Raw genomic sequence first — 22,282 nt, 5'->3', positions numbered from 1 at the left:
TGCATGTGCAACAGGTTGTAGCCTGGGATTCATGGCTATCCCGCAGACTGGGCTATTTGAAAGATCACAGACTCAGACCAGGGAAAGAAAGAAAGAGGGAGAGCAAGAGGGAGACTGATCCTTCAAGGAAAAGTCTATAACCAAGTTGCTTAGTTTGGGATTTAACTTTTTAAAAATAATCTTGGTAAATCACCCCAACTTTAACCCTATGAAATTATATAACCATTACTATAAAGTTTTTTCATTATAATAACTAATTTTACAAATATAGCTTAAAATGTTTTCATCCCTTCCCCTATCCTAGGATGGTATCGGCAGTGCAGTATTATTCCTTACAGCAAAGATGTGGACCTAGGAATTTTTATACAAGATTACAAACCTGATATTATTTTGGCATTTCAGGATGCAGGACTTCCACTCAAACACAAGTTTGGGAAGGTTGGTAATAGTCAATTAATATCATAAATAGTGTGTCTCCATTGTAAAGTTTACCTTATCTAATGTATATATACTTAAATGTGTTACAAACAGAGTTTTATCATAAACTATGTACTTATCAGGATGGGGTTGTGGAAGCTGTTATCCCTTAAGATTTCTGTGCTACTTAGAGAAAAACTAGAAAATCCAGCCTCTTATTAATAATGAAGAAAGCAGGCTCTTTGGCTCTTATAAGAGGCTGTATTGCTATTCTGTTGGGCAATAGTATGGGTACAAAAATAATATAAAGTTAGAAATTGGAAGTTACATTTTTCTGAGTATCTTCTTCTGTGATCATTTAGGACTAGATTTCATGATAATATCAGCACAAATGCCCCTTGCTTGCTAAGGGATAGCAATATGGAGCCATGTTAAGCCAGTCCTTAGAGGCTAGCAAGAGCCAGGGCACCATGGTCTAGAACTATGGCCTAGGTGAACTCCTACTCTAAGACAGTTTGGTTGCTGCTCCAGAAGCCCATGATCCTTTGTGATAATCCTGCTTTTAATTCATCTCCAGAGAAGTGTTATCCTGCAAAGCAAGGAACAAAAGTTCATTTCTGGAAAATTAATTCTCACCTTCAGAGATAATCATTCTAGTTTAAAAATACATACACACACATACACACACACACACACACACACACACAGAGAGAGAGAGAGAGAGAGAGAGAGAGAGAGAGAGAGAGAGAGAGAGAGAGAGTTAATGTTTTCTGCATCCAACCAAAGCAATAGCTTTAGTCATTCATCTACTTGCCAAGTGCTGGTATCTGGCCCTGTGCTTTGCAGTGGAGCATACAGATGGCCACATTAGAGTTTATCCCCTTGAGGATCACATAAATTAGCATGTGATGCTGTTGAAGACACATGCACCAAGTCTGATGTGATAAGTTTCCTTTCTTCCTTTAGTTAGAAACAGGCTCTGGAATATGATGTTTCAAGTTTTCCCTACAGAGTGACAGTTTTAACTACCATGAGGCCTTTATTTGTGAATTTTTGTGAGTTTAAGAAATGTTTTATATGCATTTAAGGAAAGCTAGTATAGTATCCCACTTTCCTAAACTACTTTTGTAAGGACTTCAGTTTAAAAAAGCAAGCATCTTAGAATTAATGCTCTCTACATAAAACATTAGTATCTGTCTTTATTCAAAAGATGAAAATGTGTGCCTGTTGTTTTGGTCTATGAAGGTTTTATCTTTTCTGTAGGTGGAAGACAGCTTGGAACTATCCTTCCAGGGAAAAGATGATGTAAAACTTGATATTTTTTTCTTCTATGAAGAGACTGACCATATGTGGAATGGAGGCACGCAGGCCAGAACAGGAAAAAAGTTTAAGTATGAATCAGATAAGTACTTACTAAACAAAAAGGGGGCTATGGGAGTCTTTTCAGAAACTAGAAAGTCTGCTAATGTGCTCTCAGCCTCCCTGGAGTCCGGCTTTCCTGTGGCGCTCTCAGAAGTGCTCACTGTGAGCACAATGTATGAGGAAGGATCACCAGAGTTAGTCCACCAAAGGAGTTATGATGCAAGCCTTGAGTTACCATAGAACAAGCCGCACAAAAGTCAAGCCCACCACCTAAGGCAGAAGTCTGTCTGTCAGAGTTACAGAGCTCGGTAATGTTAGGAATGGACAGGCAGCTGTAACCGACAGTGGACTCTGCAGATTTCACGTTTTAGCCATTACTCCCCTGGCCTCCATGATACACTTGACACTAAGTCGCATTTGGGGTAGTCCTTTGCACTTAGCAAGTTAACAGCATGTGGGATCATCACTGATGCTGTTACCTAATGACATGATTATTTTATAATTACTGTCATTGCTACCGTTAGTAGTCATTTGACCATAGGCATAAATTTGAGCTGTTAAGCAGAAAGGAGACTATTCTGTATACATAGAGGAAGAATTCTAGACTTACAATGTTGCTTTTCTTAGGTTCATCTATCCTCCTAGGGTCCCTGAGTCTTCATGTAAAGATTGTAAAGTATATTTGTTTTGCAGTTTTAAGAGTAATCCAAACCTTTTTCTGAAAGTTATAAATTATCCCCAAATTGACTCTGACCCTATATCATTAAACTTTTGTTAATTATAAAAACTACTTTGCTTTATGACAACAAACTATTGAGTAAATCTAATTATAAAATACATAGGAATACAATTTTTTTTTAAAAAGAAAAATGGGCCAGTGAGATTATTAGCAGGTAAAACACTTGCTGACAGGCTTAACAACCTTAGTTGGACCATTGGGGACATACGTGTTGGGAGGAGAGATTAACTCCCATGAGGTGTCCTCATCTACACATGTAACATACTGTGCCCACTACACATGTACATACAAACAAATAAAAATGATTAAAAATGTTAAATGTAAGTTAATGAGTATATAAGTGTCTTAGTTACGGTCACTGTTGCTGTGGAAACACTATGACTAAGAAGTAAGTTGGGGAGGAAAGGGTTTTACATTTTCACACTGTAGAACATCATCAAAGGAAGTCAGAACAGGAACTTAAAAAGGGCAGGAACTGGTGGCAGAAGAATGGTGTTCACCTGCTTAGTTATAGAACCCAGGACCACCATTCACTATAGGCTGTGCTCTCCATCAGCCACTAACTTAAAAGATGCTGTACAGGCTCACCTACAGTGTGAGCTTGAGGAATTTTCTGAACTGAGGTTTCTTCCTCTCAGATAACTTAGCTTGTGCTGGGTTGACATACGCTACCCAGCACAATAATAAATCAGACCTATAGTTAGTTAGGTGAATGGCATGGGGGCTGGAAATATTTACAGCTTGTCTATTCAAAATATAACAGAAATACCACACTTAGTGTATAGGGTTTTTTCCTTATAGATTGCATACCATAGAAATTAAGATCATAGAGCCAGCTTGTGAATCCCAGCCATGTGTGTTACACAACAGCAATTTATGTGTCTCTGCATAGTTTTTCCACTTCGAAGTGGAAATAATATTAGGCCTTGCCATGCAGCCTTGTTTTAAGGATTTAAAGTATGAGTGTACAGGAAGGGATTGTAAGAGTGTCATGCTGTCCTGAATGTCATTAGCTGGCACCAATACCTCAACAGTAATAGGGAAAAATTATCCCTTTCTTAGTCTTGTGACAGATGTACAGATCAGGCGTCACCTAATCAGCTCGTTAAGTTGCTGCATCTGCTTTTTGAGAAATCACAGAAAACATCACTCTTTTGTCTTAAATTTCCTATTAAGGGTGATTTTCTCTTCTCATGGGTGTGATCCGGAAGCATAGTCCTCACAGGAGGCATTCATTTCAGTGGCTGCGTTTTTTGGTAGAGACAACTTTGGTTCACTCCACAGCTCGTTACAGTAGCAGTGTTTGAGAAGTGTGAAGTGCTCTGACTAACAGAGAAATGAGCAGTGGGGGAGCTGTCTGCACAGATGGTGTGTGTCCCAGATTTTCTGTCATGTAACGGTGACCTTAAAAGGCAGAGAAAAGAACAGGGGAAGGCTGTGTGGAGCAGTTCCTTTGGAAGAGTCCCCAACCATATGCCATTGTCAGCACTATTTCCTTTAAGGAAACTTACCATCACACTGCCATTTTTAAAGGGAAGAACCTGAAATTGCTGTGGGTCCACTTCATTCCAACAGAACTCTAACACCAGCCCAATGCAGATGACAAATGTATTGTAATCAAGCCACTACTGATCCATCAGGGCCACAGACAGACTCAGGAGCTGAACTGCAGCAGTGAGCCAGAATATGGCAGAATAGTAAAGCTTGCAAATCATAAAGATCTGTATCCTACCGATCAGGATAGGAGTTGGATCCTGTGTCTGGGAATATGAACTTAGTTTAATCCTGTCAGCAAGATAGAGCAGTTGTCCCTGAGGTGGCCAGACTCAGACAACTGCCTCCTTAAAACAGAAGCTATTGGAAAGTCCTCAGCTCCCCTAGAGCCTGGGACCTCCCTATGATTGGAGTATGAAAACAAAATGGCAGCTCTTAGGACAAACTTCTTGCCAATAAAACTAGTGTAAGAGCTTTTTTTTTTTTAATGCTACTGCTTAAAACAAACAAGAAACCATCATGCTGAGGCGGGGGAAAGCTATAGAATGCTTAACTTTTTTAAGGAAGGAACTCCATGGGAAAGCTTCTCTTTCTATGCTGCACTCCACATGCCTTCTGACTGATAAATTGTATCCTAAGATTTAATAATAATTTTACTATTAATAGCAACTATAACGTTGTAAGTTACAAGAGTGTTTGCTAGATGAGATGTGGCCCACTGTGTTTAGTTTTAGATAATTCTGTATTGCACTTTGGATTATGTATTCTTACTACCAACTCAGGCTTGAAGACACTTAAGCACAGTGACAATATGATAACTTAGTCCAAAGCTGTGGACCGTTAATAACAGTGCCACTCTTTAACCTCAGACTTGTTTGCCCTAAGTACTTGGGTTACTAGTGTGAGTCTGTGAGTCGGTCCATGTCCAGTACTTACAGTACCTGGCACCCATGAGTACTGTTTCAGTATTAAGTACCGCTTCTGTTACCACGACTAGATTACCACACTCTGCACTCCTAAGGCGCTGGACTGGCACAGAGCACAGCAACTCAGGAGGTGCTGACTTGGCTTAGTTACCCTCTGGGTGAGCATTTATTCCCAGGTATCATTCAGTCTTACTTCTCTAGTTCCCTTAAGTCTTTTGATTTTTCTGCTTTTATGTCTTTTAAAGGTATATGTCCTGTGTCTGTTTCACTTTCAAACGTTGTCTGTGATTCTCACGTCTGCATTTCCCCTGTGCAGTCTGATCACAGCAGTAAAAAGTGACATGGTAAAGGTTTTGTAGCTCAAAAATTTCTCAAGAACCATAATCGAACACTTACTGGAGAGAAACCCTATGAATGTAATGGATACCTAAGTTTGCTTCCCAGCATGCACTTGGAGTGATTCAGATTAACCATGACTCAGTTCCAAATATTAGATGTGTGCTTCTGGCTTCCTCGGGCCCTAGGTGTACATCAGTGTAAGGACATATTGGAAGAAAAACTTTTCTCATGTATGTTTTTTAATTAAAATTTATTTAATTAAGCTGTAAAAAAAAAACAGGTAGTAGCCTAGAGAATGGGGGAGGGGCACCTTGCTTCTGCACATGTAACAATATCTACAATATATAAATAATTCAACAAGCTGAATACAGCAACCCCAACAACCCAGGCAGTAAATGGGCTAATGAAATGAAAAGACAGGTCTCAGTGAGGTACAAATGGCCAGTAGATATCAATAGATGTAAATTAAGACATCACTGGGATTTTATCTCACCCCAGTGAGATGCTGTCATGAGGAAATGAATCGTGAATGCTGACAGAGCTGCAGGCAAATGGAACCCAAATACCTGCTCCAGTCACTGTGGAAGCGTGGAGGGTCCTCGAAAATGAAAAAACACTGCTTCTGTTTAACTTCTCAGTTCCTACAGCTATTGGATTGAATTTTTGTGCATTTTTTTTCTTCATCTGAATCAATGTATGGATAGAAGCTAGAAGCTTTTGAGAGAAACCGTAAGAGCTAGTGTTTATGGTATACTTACTTTATATGGTGAGTATGCCACATTTTTATGGCTACCTTCTTGTTTAACCATCTCAGGAACTTTGTGATGGAGATTTGAACACTGCTACCTTTATCTAGTGGAGGAGATTAAAACAGAGCTGAGAACCAGAGCTAGGCAGTGTCATTTCAGAGCCCGTGCTCTCCTCCTCTTCCTCTCAGATCAGTTTTGCGCATGGATAGCATGCATTCTGGTTACTCACTCCACAGCTCTCTGGTTGCTCTCTTACCTTCCTCCCGTGGTCTCAGCCCCTCTTCCCTTCAGGTAACTTTCCCATACGCATGACCGTCTTGTTTGTGGCCCTCTGTGGTAGACTCACTGACAGGTGCTTAACTGCAGACTGTGTCCTCCTCTCCCAGAATCTGTTAGTTGCCAGTAGTTCAGTGACAAGTGGTGGCCCTGAGTCCCCTCCCTGTCCATACCTCACTGATGAGTGGGCCTGACTTACAGCCCAGTGCCAGTATCCACAACTGCCATGGCTGTTGGTACTTAAAATGGCATTTCGCAGACCTTCTCCCTACCGTCCAGTCAGCCCATATTTTTTTCTATGTGCTGTTCCTGTCACCAAGATCACTGTGGTACTGTGAATGTTCCCTGCATGAGAATGCTGCTGTCTCACCAATGGGGACTCCTTTATTTATTGGATTAATATTGGATCCTTATTGTCTTATATTTGCTCACTGGATACATCTTCAAAGCCTTTGACTTGTCCTTTTTAGACTACACTCCCAATTTACCTTCTGTGTGATTCATTACTTAATGCTTTTATTACTTTATTTCTGTAAAATTTATTTCTAACTGCCCTGTACTAAAGAATCAGTTTCAAATGTATTTTAGTTTCTACTCTCTGTGAGATCATAATCCAGACCATAAAATAGAAACAACAATATTCTGTAAGCAAAAAGCAAAGTTACTGAACTGTGTACCAAATGCAGTTGAGGTCCTTGTCAAAACAACAGCAATGAAGTATGGCTAAACAGAGAGAATCTAATAATAGCTGTATTTACTTACTTTTCTACTCTGATTATTCCAATTTTTTAAAAATTTTCAAATTCCCTAACTTAACTTTCTAGGCAGTTATGCAACAACTATTTCTCCATTTTAATGACAAGCAATATTAACTTATTTAATAAGGAAACTATGCAATAACTTACATTTAATAAAAAATATTTAATGATAACATTTAACTTCTTACACATTTATATATTTAACTCTCAGGGTGCCTTTAGTTTTTGACACTGTGTAGTACATGGTGGTGCGTATTGAAGGACACAGAACAAGGGCCTGCTGGTACTGACTTAAGCAATGCTCCTGAAGTATTACACATGAAGATGATTCCTGACAGTTAAATACCCGGATAATGACTGACATCGTGAAGTACTGTTTCCACTATTTTTGAGCTGCCAGTTCTCGGTGGACCTTAAACCACCTACTGTGCTTTAGATAATGTCATGAAAGGAAATAATATTCTTTTGGCGGGGGGGGGGGGGGGGGAGGGCCTGGGGGCACAGAAGCAGATTTGGCTAGGCAGTGGTAGCAAGAGTCTTTAATCCAGAGGCAAAGGCAGGTGGACCTCTGAGTTTGAGGCCAGCCTGATCTACAGTGCTATTCTAGGATAGCCTGGGCTAAACAGAGAAACTCTGTCTGAAAAACCCAAAACTAGCAAACAAACAAAAAAGTAGATTTGTCTGCATCTATTTGTTTATTTCATATATATGGATGCACTGTCGCCCTCTACAGACACACCAGAAGAGGGCCTCAGATCCCATTACAGATGGTTGTGAGTCACCATGTGGTTGCTGGGAATCGAACTCAGGACCTCTGGAAGAGCAGTCAGTGCTCTTAACCACTGAGCCATCTCTCCAGCCCCTTATATCTACTTGTAACTCATTAAGTAATGTGGCAACTAAGTTAGTGGAAGTAACCCCAATGTGACTTTAAGTTGAAGCAAACAAACTTTGAGATAATGCTCTTAACATTTATAAATAAATAACATTTCTAACCTTAAAAAAATTAAGTCGTCGTGAATATAGAATAATGATTACTGCAGTGGGAAGGGGGCTAAAGTTGATCCCTGTATGCTGTGTGCATGGACTATGTCGATACATAATTCACTGGTATGTATTAGTCAAACAGAAAGCAGAAATGGGGTCAGGTTGGCCTATATCATTGGGCTCTGTTGTATCATACAAAGGATCTAACATCCATGCAGTTCAGGTCTTAGGCAGTTGTGTCACATTGTTTTTGTAGACTCCCGAGAGCTAAGCCCCATGCTTCCTCAGTAGCTATTGAATTAAGGAATATGGATGGAGAAATAAATTAATAGGGTTAGGGTATATATTGCCAGATTGTATTCCCAAAAAGTCATTAAATTTTTTATAGCCACCAGCAATAAGTGATACTGTTATGTTACTGAATTTCACATTGTAATTTGGTCATTGTGAGACAGATTGTTCCTTTGAGTCATTTCTCCCCTATGGTTTTTCATTAACACGAGATATAAAACAACATCAGTTATTAATAAGAGGCTATGAGGGTTATTAACTGGCAACTATTTCAAAATCCATAGGCTCTTTAGTCCTAGTCCTACCAGATGCACATTTCCTGCTACTTACTAGTCTCCATTTCAGAATTCAGCTATGAAACATTATAACACTTTATATCATTTTAAATATTAGTTGACCTCTATGTAGAAACCTCTATTTAGACTATATATATTTATGATTGTAGGATGGTGAGTCCAGGAAATCTGTTAGCCCTGAATTCAAGCCTAAGATCTGCGTTTCCACCACCTAAGTTTCCGAGCTTCAGATTCTCCTCAATGAGAAGAAAATAACACTTGGTCCGTCGCAGCATGTACTGCTTAGTGACATACTGCAAAGTCACCTGCTACAGGACTTAGCTCACTGTAGTCTCAGCTCCTCCTAATTCCTACAAGTCTGGTTAGAAAGGTTCAGTATCCTGTAGTAATTAAAGGAAACTTCATTCGTGCACTAAAGTCTGACAGGTGTTACAGGAAGGAGTGCAGATTTATATGGCACACACTGTGACAGATGAATTGTAGACCTACAAAAGGTAAAGGTTGACTTAGTGCAGTTGGAGTGGGGATTGCAGTACTCCCTTGAGTTGACTGTAAGAAAGAAAACGTGCTCCTGGACAGCAGTTGCCAAGGTCTTAATGCTGAGCTGCAGATGCACAGGTGGATTTTCTTAGGTGTACATATGTATAAAATGGGGTTGCCTGCTCCTAGGATCTATGCGTTTCACCTTAAGGATTTCGCTAACGGATTGGTCTTTGCTGTGCTTTATGCGGCCATCACTGTGTTATATATAAGACGTGCCCACGTTCTTGGCAGCACTTGATCTTCTCTTGTAATTTTTAACCCTTTTGGTTAGATATGCATTGTTACCATACCATAGATTTAACTTCCACTTCTTTACATTCATTGACCATCTAGATGCTCTGTTTTGTGGGGAACTGTTAACTATCTTAGTGGTTTTTCTCTGAGATGTCAGTTTGCCTCTCACTAACCATAGCTCTATTTATTAAAACCATCTCCTTCCAAAATGCCCTTTATTTCTTTCTCTAACTGGTGGCTTACTCACTGAAAGTTCTTAGTTTTAATGTAATTATATGTGTCAGTCTTTATGTTCAGTACCTTTGGTGTGTCCTTTTTACAAAACATCTGTCTGTTTGAGGTAATGAAGGTATTTTCTAGGTTGTCTTTTAGACACTTTGTTTTATGTAACAGAAAGTAAAGATCAAGGTTAACCTTCAGACTTTATTCCTACTAGCTTTTTGTTAGTGTTCTCTTTCTGTTCCAAGAGCCAGTCAAGTGTTCCACGTTACATTTAGACTCCTTGGCTTCTGACCCTTGGTTTTAACCCACAAGTTTAAGAATGACACCAGTAATTCCAGATGGCCATCCATCATTGCCCTCGGTCTTCCCAGTTAACGGCATTGACTTGCTTTCTTGGTAAAGTTTAGTACCGCTGTAGAAATGATATTTCCTCCCCCGGTTTTCATAGATTTCCCCAAACCCCCACTCGAGTTCTTTCTGCTGAGTTTTTTACAGTTCTTTGCAAACCTATCTGCCCTAAATGACAGGTAAAGTCAGTCTTGATAAAGTCTCAGGCTCAGTGAAACCTCTGTGCCGCTTGACTCTGAATGAGTGCTGTGCTGTTTAGAGCAGGGTGGGTGATGCTAGGTGAGTTGATCCAGCCTAGTGGTTTTGAGAACTGAAGCAGTGAGGCTGAGCCATTCTGCCTTCACTGTTACAGAGTCAGCTTCAGAGCTGACCCTGTGGACTCAGCTCAGCGGCTGGCGCAGCTCCTGGAGTTCCAGATCTCAAGAAACATTTGTCTCAGCAGAACTTACAGCTGCAAAGCTAAAAGGCAGATTTGAGTAATTTCTTTAAGTGAGTATATTTAGAGTGTTGGCTTTCCCAGAGTGATCCCATTTCCTGCTCTATTTATATCTTCATATTTTGCAACATGCCGATTAGCTCATGGGTTTCCATAATTGAATCTAGACAGTAAGTGAGGAGCAGGTGTAAGAGGAAGGACTGAGGGGGAGACCAGAAGAGGTGATGTCTTCTGAAGTGATTGGTTTTTTAAAGAGCCCCAGGCTCCATCCAGAATCAAAACCCAGGTTCTCTTCCATGTACGACTGAACTCAGGTTGTCAGGCTTGGGAGCAAGTGTCTTTTTCCACCAGCCAGCACTCAGTGGTTTTTTAAAAAGTCACTTAAAATAAATGCATTTCATTCAATAAGTTTATACCTCAAAACATTAAGTTAGGTTAAAAGTACAAAAATACTTTATAACTTTGAAAACTGATGCTAAGACAAAATAGTCTACAACTACACATTAAGAAACAGCACTGTGTGGGGCTAGCGGCAGTGAGGTTGGCCAAGGAAGACCTAATTGCATGGAGACGTTCGCATCTGTTTAGACTAATTAGGTAATGTGCTATGGTTTTTAAAAGTCCTTTTATATCTGGTGTGAAATTTGAACTCCTAACTTTAACCTCCCTATCTAATTATTACATCTAAAGAGAAACGCTTCAAAAATTATCTGACAGAAAATAATTGTACCTAGAGTCTTAATTTTTGTTGATAGGCTACAGATCTAGTTTTTATAAGTCATGTAGTGTAAATAAAAGTGCTTCAAAACTTGGTCCTCTGGCACGTTTTATGCATGTGTTTAAGCTGTTGAGTTTATAATCATAAAGTATGTCCATTCACCTATTAAGTGATACTTTTCCTCTCAGGCTTTAATTTGTCTACTCATTAATAATATAAATTATCATTTTTCTCTTCTGCTGCCTTTATTTCTCTTTCTCGTGTGTGTGTGTGTGTGTGTGTGTGTGTGTGTGTGTGTGTGTGTGTGTAGAGTGAGATAAAAGATCTCAGACATTAGTTCAGCCTATGTCCTGGAGAGTATATTAATTCCTCTGTAACTGCTACTGGCTGGTATCATCAGTGGTGGGATTATGAAATATTTAGTGGAGAAGATATTTTCCTTTTGACATGATCTCACTATTAAACACTGGCTGTCCTGAACTCACTCTGTAGACCAGGGTGCTTCAAGCTCATAGTTCCACCTGCCTGTGCCCTCAGTGTCAGTATTAAAGTCGAGGACCACCACCAACCACCTGAAAGTTTGTAAAAAGAAATGCTCTCCAGCATACTGTGACTTTAGTTTTTCAAGAGTTGAGTCTAATTCTTAGATGAGTAAGAGCAGGCTTATTAAACATATACAAATTTGACAGTGGAAAGTATAAAAATGTCCTAATAAGGCCCAGTGTTATATATGATTAACATATATTAATATGAAATATGAATAAAAAGGGATAGTAATTAATTGTAATAGCGTGGTCCGAACACTTAGAAGGCTAAGGCCAGAGGATTGAAAGTTTGAGATACAACAAAAGAGTACCAGGTGTGCCTTATCAATAATACAGGGCAGAAGATGATATGCTGTAATCTTACAAAAGCTAGAATAACAAAGATCAACTTTTAATGTTACACACAATTAAAAGTCACATTCAGGGCACAACAGAAATAAGGACATTTACAAATACAGAAAGGCTAAGAAAGTTGAGGCCTCACAGATCGGTACTCAGAGACATATTGAAGAAGCCAGAAGGGATGCAGGGGAGGTGGTGCAGTGGTGAAACCAAAATAGCAGAGTTCAGGTTCCCAGAACCTGTGCCCATGAGAGTGCTGGTTCACCTCTAATCCCAGCCTTGGAAGGAACAATAGAAAGACTCCCCAGAGCAAAGTAGCTAGAAAGAACTAGTTCCATTATGAGCTCTGGGTTTGATTAAGAGACCTGCCTCAAAAGAATACAGGAGACACAGGGAGGAAGATTCCTGATAACCACAGACAAGTATACATGTGCTACAAGCGTACACGCACATACACACACACAAAAGGAAAAAGACAAAAATTAGAGGGAAGCTAATTTTGTATTATATATGTTATAAGCATTAATAAAAATCTTTATTGGTATGTGAATATAATTTTCCACATGAATGAATTATAGAGGAGAAAAATAATATTTATTATGATCATAATGGAATTGCTTAGAAATTAGTAATTTAAAATATTTTTAAATCTGTGGACACCTTTCTCTGTTAAAATGACTGCAAAGGTAAATTATAGTAGAAAATACAAAATATTTTGCATAACATTGCTGAAACAGAATATAAAAGAGTAAATATAAATGTATAGCCTTGAAAAAAATACCTATGATGCTCGGGTCTGCAGAGACGCCTAGTAGTTAGGTGCCATGGCTGCTATCCCACAGGAGGGCATGCGTTCAATTCCCAGCACCCAGTTGGGTGGCTCACAACCACCTACAACTTTGACTTCAGGGGAATCTGATCCTTTCTGTGGACACGCATGAGCACACATACACACCCATACAGACATATTCACATAAACTTTTTAAAAAATACTTATACAACTTAAGGATTCACATGAAGCTCAGTATAGATGATCAGTGAAGTCAGGCAAAGGAAAATGAAGGCAGCAAAGCTAAAGAAATTAATAAAACATTAAACACTGTAAAAGACCAGTTTTACATGCTGGTTTGGTTAAAGATTGTGTTTGAAATGTGTATGGCAGACATTTAGCAGGATTAGCCAAGGTGTGGGAGTGGAATAAAGATGATGCTTATTCCCCAAGCCCAAGATGTCTGGCCCTTTATACTTCTCTTTATACACAACTGGGTTGTGCTAACCATGAGAAAATACTATGGGACCTTAGATCAAGCAGTACAGCAGTAGGGGTAAGATGTGGAAAAAAGTTTTTTAAAGTGGGAAAATACAAGAATGTACTCAGGAAGATACAGATAGCCTATCCCAACTCAGGGAGGTACACATGGCTATACCCAGCCAACAAACTGATTAATAACCAGAAAGCCCTTTGCTCCCTCCAAAAGTTACAAGTAAACCGACCATTATGTCTTCTCACAGGAAGTTCCCTGTAGGGAAGAGAGCTGTTTACAGACACAGGAAGTGTGCTAAGTAAGGTACACAGACCTTGGCAAGCCCAGACATGGACTGCCCCTGAATAAGCAGGGAAATGGCACAGTAAGCCCCGGTGAAAACATGCTAAAAGAACAGTTTCATGGTGCGTAAGCATTAGTGTAATTCTTACCTCAAAGGATGGAAGGGAACTCTTCCCTGTGCATAAGGCCTGTTATTCCATCCCCAGCCCTGACACAGGGGATTGGAGGGTGGGCTGGTGACTGAATGTCACTTAAAAAACACATAAATTCTGTAATGAAGCAAGACTCTTTTAAGAGAATTTGAATTAAAAGGGCTGAGGGTGTCCTTGACTTGATGAGTGGAAGATAATGAAAACCCAGAGTGAGCGTCATGGTGAATGGTGAAACTTGAGAAGCTTTTCCATTACAGTCTGAAGAAGCTGTTTGTTGACTCCTATTAGGCAGTTTGCTGGTGTTAGTGCCCTGGAATAACAGATACATCGGGAGGTAATGACGACATGAGATGCTAATGTTCATAAACTATGTTGTCTCCAGAGGTTCTGGGGGAAGGGGAGTTTGGCTGTGCTCCTGCAACTGCAGCGTATAATGCCGACTTCCTTGTAGAAAGGTCAAGTTCTGTTGAGGATGGTGGTCTGTCTCACACAATCTCCGTAGTGAGCACCAGCAAACACTGATCTGGGGTGCTCGAAAAGCTTTCTTCTCCTTTAGCAATTATGGTCATAGATAGAACAATTAAGCTGACAAAATGATTTGTAACTACTCGAAAGTGGCTTTATTTGTTTAAGGGATTTTGAAGGAAAATCGGTCTCCTCCTCTAGCTCAGTCTTCAATTCAGCAACTGTTCTAACTGCCATTCCAGGCAAAAGTGGTTCAGGTTAGGAGCAGTTGGGAGAAGTTTCTGTGATACTGAGATCTCCTAAATGTGTAGCCTAAGTTAGAGAGCCTTCGTCTAAATTTAAACCTGTTCCCATTTTGGATCCCATCCTAAGGTTTTAAAGTACAGACTGCTCTGCCAGACTTAATCATAGCTTTTAAATCAAGATAACACTGAGAGATTTAGTGTCGATCAGTACTTACTGGTGACCCAGGCAGAGTACATAGATGTTCCATGTGACTTCAGCCCTTTTCCTGTCTGTGGCCTGGCTCTTCATAATTAGTTAAAACGTTTTATGGGTTGTTTATATTTCCTATTCTGGGAAGCTAAGATATTCATTGGTTGAATAGAGAAGAGTAGAGAAACAAGAATCACAGAGGGCTTGGGGATTTGGGTGGTGGGGGTGGGTTAACTTGTTTATGAACAAGTTAATACTAGAGTTGAGTTGTTTCTGTATGATTTCCACAGTGTTTCTGTGTTTTCCGTGTTCCGGGTTTGCTCTTAAATTGGTCCTCACTGTTGCTAGCATTTTTATACTGCAGTATTACACCATGGAACTAACGTTGTCTTCTCTCAGCTGGGTGATGAGACTGTGGAACTAATGGTTAAGAGAGAAGCTTCCGGGTGCTGTCACTAAGGGAGATATGTCTGCCTCACTTCAGGCTCATTGTGTCAACTTGATGGTGTGGGACAAGTGGACATTCTGCTGACCTGCAAATGACTGGAGGGTGGAGGCTGATGACGGATGATGTGTTTCGGGACAAAATGAGGAATTCCGTGGGTATGAGTGTGCAGGGTAAAATTTGAACCCGCAGGCGTTGGTTCTAAGCAGTGTCTTGTTTCTTTCTCGGCTAGGAGACTTAGTGACTATCTTTTCATAGATGCCAGCTGGGTGGGGCTGTCCACTCACCGCCATTGTCCACTGGCTTTTACAGAGGCACTTGCTGCTTTCTGTAGACTTTATTCCGACACACTTTCAAGTACGACTTCATGTTCACTGTGGTGAGATGAGAGACTAAAAAGCAGAATGCTTTCTTGGTTCACTTGGTGGAAACATGGTAATCAAACACATCAAATTCCTTTTCCGCAGTCCTCTGTCTGTAGCTTCCGGGTATAGTAAATCCTCATGGTCCCTGTTGTTGCCATTTCAGGATTAATTACTAAAAGTTCTTTCTGAGTTGTGAAAAAAAAAATCTCATTAGAATCTTAACACAGAATATAAAGCTATGTAACTTTATACAGACCTGCTACTTTTCGTTTTCCTTTGTCATATATCGTGTATAATTTATTCCTAATCTGAAGTACCTATTTAGATATTTTATATTTTGAGACAGGGTCTATGTAGCCCAGGCTGCCCTAGAAGTCAGTAAATGACTAAATAGCTGGACTTGAACCCCTGTCCTCACCTCACTCCCTTCCAAATGCTGCAATTACAGGCGTGTCTCACCATGCCCATAATTACCCAAAGTACCTTTAAAATGCAGATTTTCAGTTAAGTCATAAGCTTACAACTCTACAGTTCTGTAGCAGATACAAGAAAATTCATCTTAACCAGTGTTCCTTAGATAGCCCTAGAGATGTTCTACAATCTAAGAGGAAAGCCCAGAGGATGCTACTAGAATCATTCCATATCCTTAGGAACTCCCGATTATGCAAGAGAAGAAAATGACCACTTTTTACATCTTATAGAAACCCTGCTGGCCGGTGAGGTGGTCAGGAGTATCTGTTACGGGTATGTAACAGCAGCTCCCATATGAGACTCTGAGCTGGGTGGATGAGGCTCTGCTCAGCGCCACTGCAGAGGACCACGTTCCGGGAGCTGCCTGGTGCATCAGCTTTTTAATACTGTAAAGTAGAGCTAAAGTCAAATGCCAATTTTTCTGAGATGATTAATAGGCAGCCTGGTCAAGTTCAAAGCTTTCTGATGTATAAAACTATAAATGGAAATACTCCATCCACAGGCAAGTGTAACCAAGATCTGTCTAGATGGATAGTGTGTAATTTCTGCACAGGACTCTGTTTAGTAAACACATCACTGTATATGTCAGGAATCTTGCTCCAATAAAGGAACATAAAGATTAAAAAAAAAAAAGAAACCCTGCTGAACACCTCTTCCCTCAGGTTTCCCAACACAGTCCCAGAGCTGGTTTTGGTTTGCCTAATCTCGGTGGCTCCCATCTCTGCAGCAGTCACTGTAACTTGACTAGTTTGGTTTGTGTTTTTTTCTCATCTTTGGAGCTTATGGCTGGGCATAACTCCTTCAGATTGGCAGAGACTAGAAGAAGACTGGGGTAGCATTAAGAAGAAAGGGGTGCTGGGCGGGTTTAAAGATGCACAGCAGCTGAGTTACCTGGCCTAATGCACCCTGCTTGCCTATGTTTTGCTGCAGGTATCTGTTTCCCAAGTTTACACTGTGCTGGACTGAGTTTGTAGACATAAAAGTCCATGTTCCCTGTGAAACAGTTGACTACATTGAAGCCAACTATGGTAAGACCTGGAGGATTCCTGTCAAGACGTGGGACTGGAAGAGCTCGCCCCCGAATGTGCAGCCCAATGGGATCTGGCCAATTTCTGAGTGGGATGAAGTCATCCAGTTGTACTAAGAGCACTAAGCTCGGATGGGACATTTCCCAGAAAGAAGGCAACAGCTGTGTAAAGTACTACTGTTCTTTACTTAATGTGAGAGCCAAAGAAGAGACATGAGAAGTTAGAAGACAGAAAATGTTTTCTGACTCATGGGCCATCTAACTAACATTCTGCCGTTCAACACTTACTGAGGAGTTTGTACAGCAGGTGAAACACTAAGATATGGTGAGCAGGCAGATGAGCAAATGCCAGCCTCTCTCTTGTCCTGTGTGTACACCCCACAGTGTTATTCTGAGGGAAACACACCCGCCCTCTGAAGAGCCAGTGCACAGTAGGATGTATTCCATGATGATTCTTAAATGTTAATTAATGTTTATACCACAAATAAGCTCAGGAGACAAAGGTAACAAAGGATATGTTAGTTAAGAATAATTCACTCCTGCCTGTCCTCGGGATTTAAGCTGCTGTCTTACTGCCACTTTTAAGATTATGGAATATGAGTTAATATTCCAGTGAGCATTTAGACTTTGTCTCACAGAGAAAAGGTGGTGACGAACTCATTTTACAAGCAGTGTGATACACGGTTGGCTTCAAGCACAGGGGAAGATGAGCACCCGTATCAGCTCTTGTCAAGACATACGCTGTTTTCGTAGTTTTAAGTGAGCAGTGGGTGCCTAGATGACGCCTGATCCCCGACAGCGTAGGAGGAGTCTCTCTGACCTGCAGTAGTACTTGCTGATAAATGATTCAGTCACGCTATCCCAACGTTGTGACATCTCAAAGCTTACGTTCCTTATATCATTTTCAATCACTCTTAAATTTAAAGATGGAAGTTATTCCTGAATATTTTTATATTTTATGAATGTATAACTTTTCTGCCTTTAATTTTAATATTGACACTAAATACTAATAGACATACCTCTGAATTTTTTTAAAAATATCCTTTATTTATTTATCAGCCATAGCTCCATATGTTTAATTTATGGCCTACACACTAATTTATTTAGCATAAAGATACGACTGTTCTTCTATTCCAACATTATGTCACGTCTCTAAAATGGAGGGCTAACGTGAACCTGGCAATCATTCCCTTTTCCAGACCGCTGTCTTGAAAGCCTGTGTCCATCTCTAGACTGTCATTCTGACAAGTACTATACACGTGGGACCCTCGGCTTACCCCCACAAGTAGGCTGGGGTAGCTGCTCTGTGCACGCGGTGAGCGCCTGTCTTCCGGGCTCTGCTCCCCGCTGCTTGGGTGTGTGCTTCATGGCAGCCTGGCACACCTCCCTTTGAAAGTGTAGTTACTAAAGTGGAAACCAAAAGATCTGAGGGAATGGGCTGACAGAAAGGAAAGAAAAAAGAAAAAGAAGAACTTGGAGAGTAACATGAAGACACCTACTTCCAAATTTTAACTTCACCATTAAAACTGACTTTGTTGGATGACACACAGCAGTCTGTTAGGATGCAGCCACCATGTAGGAATATTGTCTCTCCATAAGCATCTAATCAGATTGTTATAATCATTAGCAAACTTGTACCCAAATGACAGATCACAGTCAGTTCTCTCCTAGAAAAGAAGTCCATGGAATATGGCCCCATGTTTTAGATAGCCAACCTATGTATTTTTATACACACACACACACACACACACACACACACACACCAGATAATAGTGTTTTTGAGGGCAAATCCACCCTTCCTGGAGAGAATAATTTATTTGTACTCAATATCTAGAAGTACGTATATTCACATCATGTTCCTTGAGAGCTCCCACCTTCTGCCAGGAGAGCCTACCCATCCCTGTTCAAGTTCCTTCTCTCATATCTGCTGTTGGGGTGTAAGATCTGCCAGTGTCCATAATACAAACTCTTGGTCCTGTGCACAGAGGCTCTTCCCTCCATAGAGGATAAATAAATTTGTCTTCCCTTTGGTGTGGCTTTAGGTTTTAGGTTCTGCCCTACCTTGGAGAAAATTTCCCAGAATTTGCAGGTGAGGTTTGCTTCTGAAAATGACTCCATGATTCAGTCATACTGAGCCAGTGCTTCTTAAGCTTTGAACTCTGCTGAGTGTCCCGAGACCTTGGGTCAGGTCACTTTTCCCTCCCTGAATATGCTGCCTGTTATTCTCCTAACATGGCTACTTTCTGGTCCCATTTGCCTGGATTGCTTGAAGATACCTTATCTATTAACTTGTTGGTAGTTATATTGCCGAGGAGATTTCCAGAGAGACTCCGAGAAGCAAAGGGCATAGTTCTGAGTTTCCAGCTCCTTCCGTAAGCATGGAGGGCTTGCCCTGCTCTTGGCCTCGGTTATTGACACTGGCTACTGAGCTGAAATGACAGGAACTAAGACTGGGCATCCCAAAGAGTAGCTGAGATCAGTTCTTGGTGCACCCTCCATGACACGTCAGTGCTTACCGAGTTCTCCAGTCCTCGGTGCTATGTGCCTGCCATTGCCACGTAAGGCCTGAGGTGACAGAAAATGCTGAGGAGGGGTATTTCTTCTTGTCCACAATTCTCAGGCTGCTTTCTTACCTTTGGGGGAGGCAAGGGAGGAGAAGCCTTATCTACAGAAGATAGAACAGTTTATGTCTGAAGACATCACCTGTGGTTTCTGACTCTTGAAATGTTTAAAGGGTTAAATGAGACATAAGGTGCTTCCATTCGGGCCCAGAGTTAACTTAAGTACCCATGAGATGTGTCATGGTTCCTTTGTAATGTGGAAAGTTGCACAACAGGGACAAGGGCACTGGTGAGATGGCTTAGCAGTCAAAAGACTTGTCACCAACTGTTCTGATCCCTAGGACCCATATAATGGAAGGAGAACCTCAAATTGCCTGTCATCCAATACGCAGACTCCGATGTGCTTGGGGCTCTCTTTAGATCGAGAAGACACTGTACACACGCCGTACACACCACCCAGTAAATAAACATAGTGAAGTCTCTATTGTATCTAACATTGCAGGGCAAATAATGTGGCTTAGGGATTCGGAGTCAGTGCCATCTTACCTCCCCCTGAAACAGCTGGTTCTCAGTCAGTTGACCAAGTTCCTGTCTTCTAATACTATCTGTCCTATTGTACCACTTCCTTAAGCCCAGTCAGAGTACTCTTAAGTTTTGTGCCTTGCTCTTCAATATTCTGGCTTTGGGCAGCAAACATCACTATATATATATATTGATTTGTAGAACCAAAGATTTCGGAAAGCTTAGTTTTTTATTTAACTGCCTACTCTGTATAGAAATATGGGTTAGTGGCAGTCTGATTGCCCAGCATGTGGGACGTCTGGATTCAGTATGGAGCACCAGAAGTCGGAGGCAGAAGGCTTCCCATGTGCTGAAGGCCAGCTTGGGCTACCTAGTGAGTACCAGCCTATCCTGGGCTACAGTGTAAGACCCTGGTTGGGGAGGACACAGGAGGAAGGAGACAGAGCGAGAATACACTCCTGTCAATCACATGCCCACAGACGTATGCTTTTATCTAAGTGAGGCAAAAGTCAGCAGGATACATAATGCAGATTTCTAAGTAGTTAATTGTAGGCAAACAGACCAATTCGGGGTTGATTCCTTTTCTATAGAACCAATAGGCAAGTATAAATTTTCTGAGAACTGCATTTCCAAACCCCCAGAACACCTAGGCTAAAATTTGTTCCTATAATTCCTGGACCTAACCTAAAAGAATTTCTGAGGGCCTGTTTAGTCATCCAAACTTCTGTCTGCTTCTGAGTAGCTCTCACAGAAGGGAAATGTGTAGGAAAGCTTTGTCGTCTATAGTATTCTGTCGTGCACTTTAGAAATTATTAGCGTGTACAGCCTTAGGACAAGTATTCTAAGCATGAAACTGGTTCATGAGTTTGTTAAACGTAGTTCTATCAACATGGGACATATGACTATGACACTTGTACGTGCATTTTCTAGACAAAGTTATGTTTTAAACATGAGATTTCAGTATAAGCTTACCAGTTTAATACTTGGTTTTGTCTTCAGCTATAGTTCATGGTACTACTGAAAATAGTTTTAATATTATTACTCTGATCTGAATTTGTAATATACAATCTACTTTGGGATGATTAATAAATTTTTTAATCTTTTGTGCTCTTTTGTGTTTCATGTTGAAAGTTTAACTAGAAATAAAAGGCAGTTGCATTGAACACTGGTAATAGTTTAGGGTTATGAATCCTGCATCTACTTTGCCACAGGGCATGGGCATCAGGGAGGAGGATGGGGGAACTGACTATGCTTACCCCACGCTGTCGAGAAAGCTGTAAAATATATTTGGAGTCAAAGTCTTAGTTTATGCAAACCCAACAGTCTGTAAAGGAATTATGTATATTTAAAGATGTCAAGGAGAGGGTGGAGAGATGGCTCAGCATGTAAGAATACTGACTGCTCTTTCAGAGGTCCTGAGCTCAATTCTCAGCAACCACATGGTTGGTGGCTCCCCACCATCTACAATGTGATCTGATGCCTTCTTCTGGCCTGTAGGTGTAAACGCCAATAGATACTTATATACATTAAATGGAAAAAGGAATGTCTCCTAAAGAGCATACCATGTGTGGTCAGGAAAAGGTGTTCCTCTACTGGCAGCACCTAAGTTTGAGTTTCTAGCTCCATAACTAAGAAAAAGTCTACTATTTAAGTCCCACAATCTGTGGAACTTTATCAAGGCCCTCACATTCTAATGCTGTGGTCCAGACTGTAATGTTGGCAAAGAATGGACACTAATAACCAGAGTAAAGCAAAACATCCCACGTGAATATGCTATAGATGTTTTATGGAAAAGGAAACTTCAGCAGATGGAAACCCAGCAACAGCTGCTCAACAGATATTCTGATAAATGTAATTTAGACAACTGTAATTGTGTGTGTGTGTGTGTGCATGTGTCTGTCTGTCTCTGCCAGTCTGTGTGTACATTAATGCTAGAGAGCATGTGTGAGGTCCTGGAACCAATCTCCAGCAATGACAGAAAATAAAAATAAAAAAAACCAAAATCTTTAAACGGTTATTATCAGGGCTGGAGAGATGGCTCAGTGATTAAGAGCACTGATTTGCCTCAGAGGTCCTGAGTTCAAGTCCCAGCAACCACATGGTGGCTCACAACCATCTGTAATGGGATCTGATGCCCTCTTCTGGTGTGTCTGAAGACAGCTATAGTGTACTTACATATCATAAAATAAATACACATTGGGGGGGGGTGATTGCTATCCATCCTGTGTAAAACAATGGTAAATGAAAAGCAAAATAAGGCTTGGAGCAGG

General features: G+C 40.7%; 1 protein-coding gene across 1 annotated transcript in view; it reads left to right on the top strand.

The window, feature by feature from the left end:
- FKTN (fukutin) overlaps nt 1-21,116 on the top strand; it is a 57,130-nt gene extending 36,014 nt beyond the window's left edge. Inside the window, exons 8-10 of the mRNA XM_080940250.1 lie at nt 305-438; nt 1,681-1,808; nt 16,833-21,116. Of these exons, the coding sequence (XP_080796376.1) occupies nt 305-438; nt 1,681-1,808; nt 16,833-17,046 (476 nt within the window). The 3' untranslated portion in view covers nt 17,047-21,116. The remainder of the gene's footprint in view (nt 1-304; nt 439-1,680; nt 1,809-16,832) is intronic.
- The last annotated feature ends 1,166 nt before the right edge of the window (nt 21,117-22,282 follow it).

Source organism: Micromys minutus (genome assembly GCF_963924665.1).
Source record: "Micromys minutus genome assembly, chromosome: 28".
Classification (NCBI taxonomy): domain Eukaryota; kingdom Metazoa; phylum Chordata; class Mammalia; order Rodentia; family Muridae; genus Micromys; species Micromys minutus.
The sequence above is the reverse complement of the archived record's forward strand: the minus strand, read 5'-3'. Positions and strand labels throughout refer to the sequence as shown.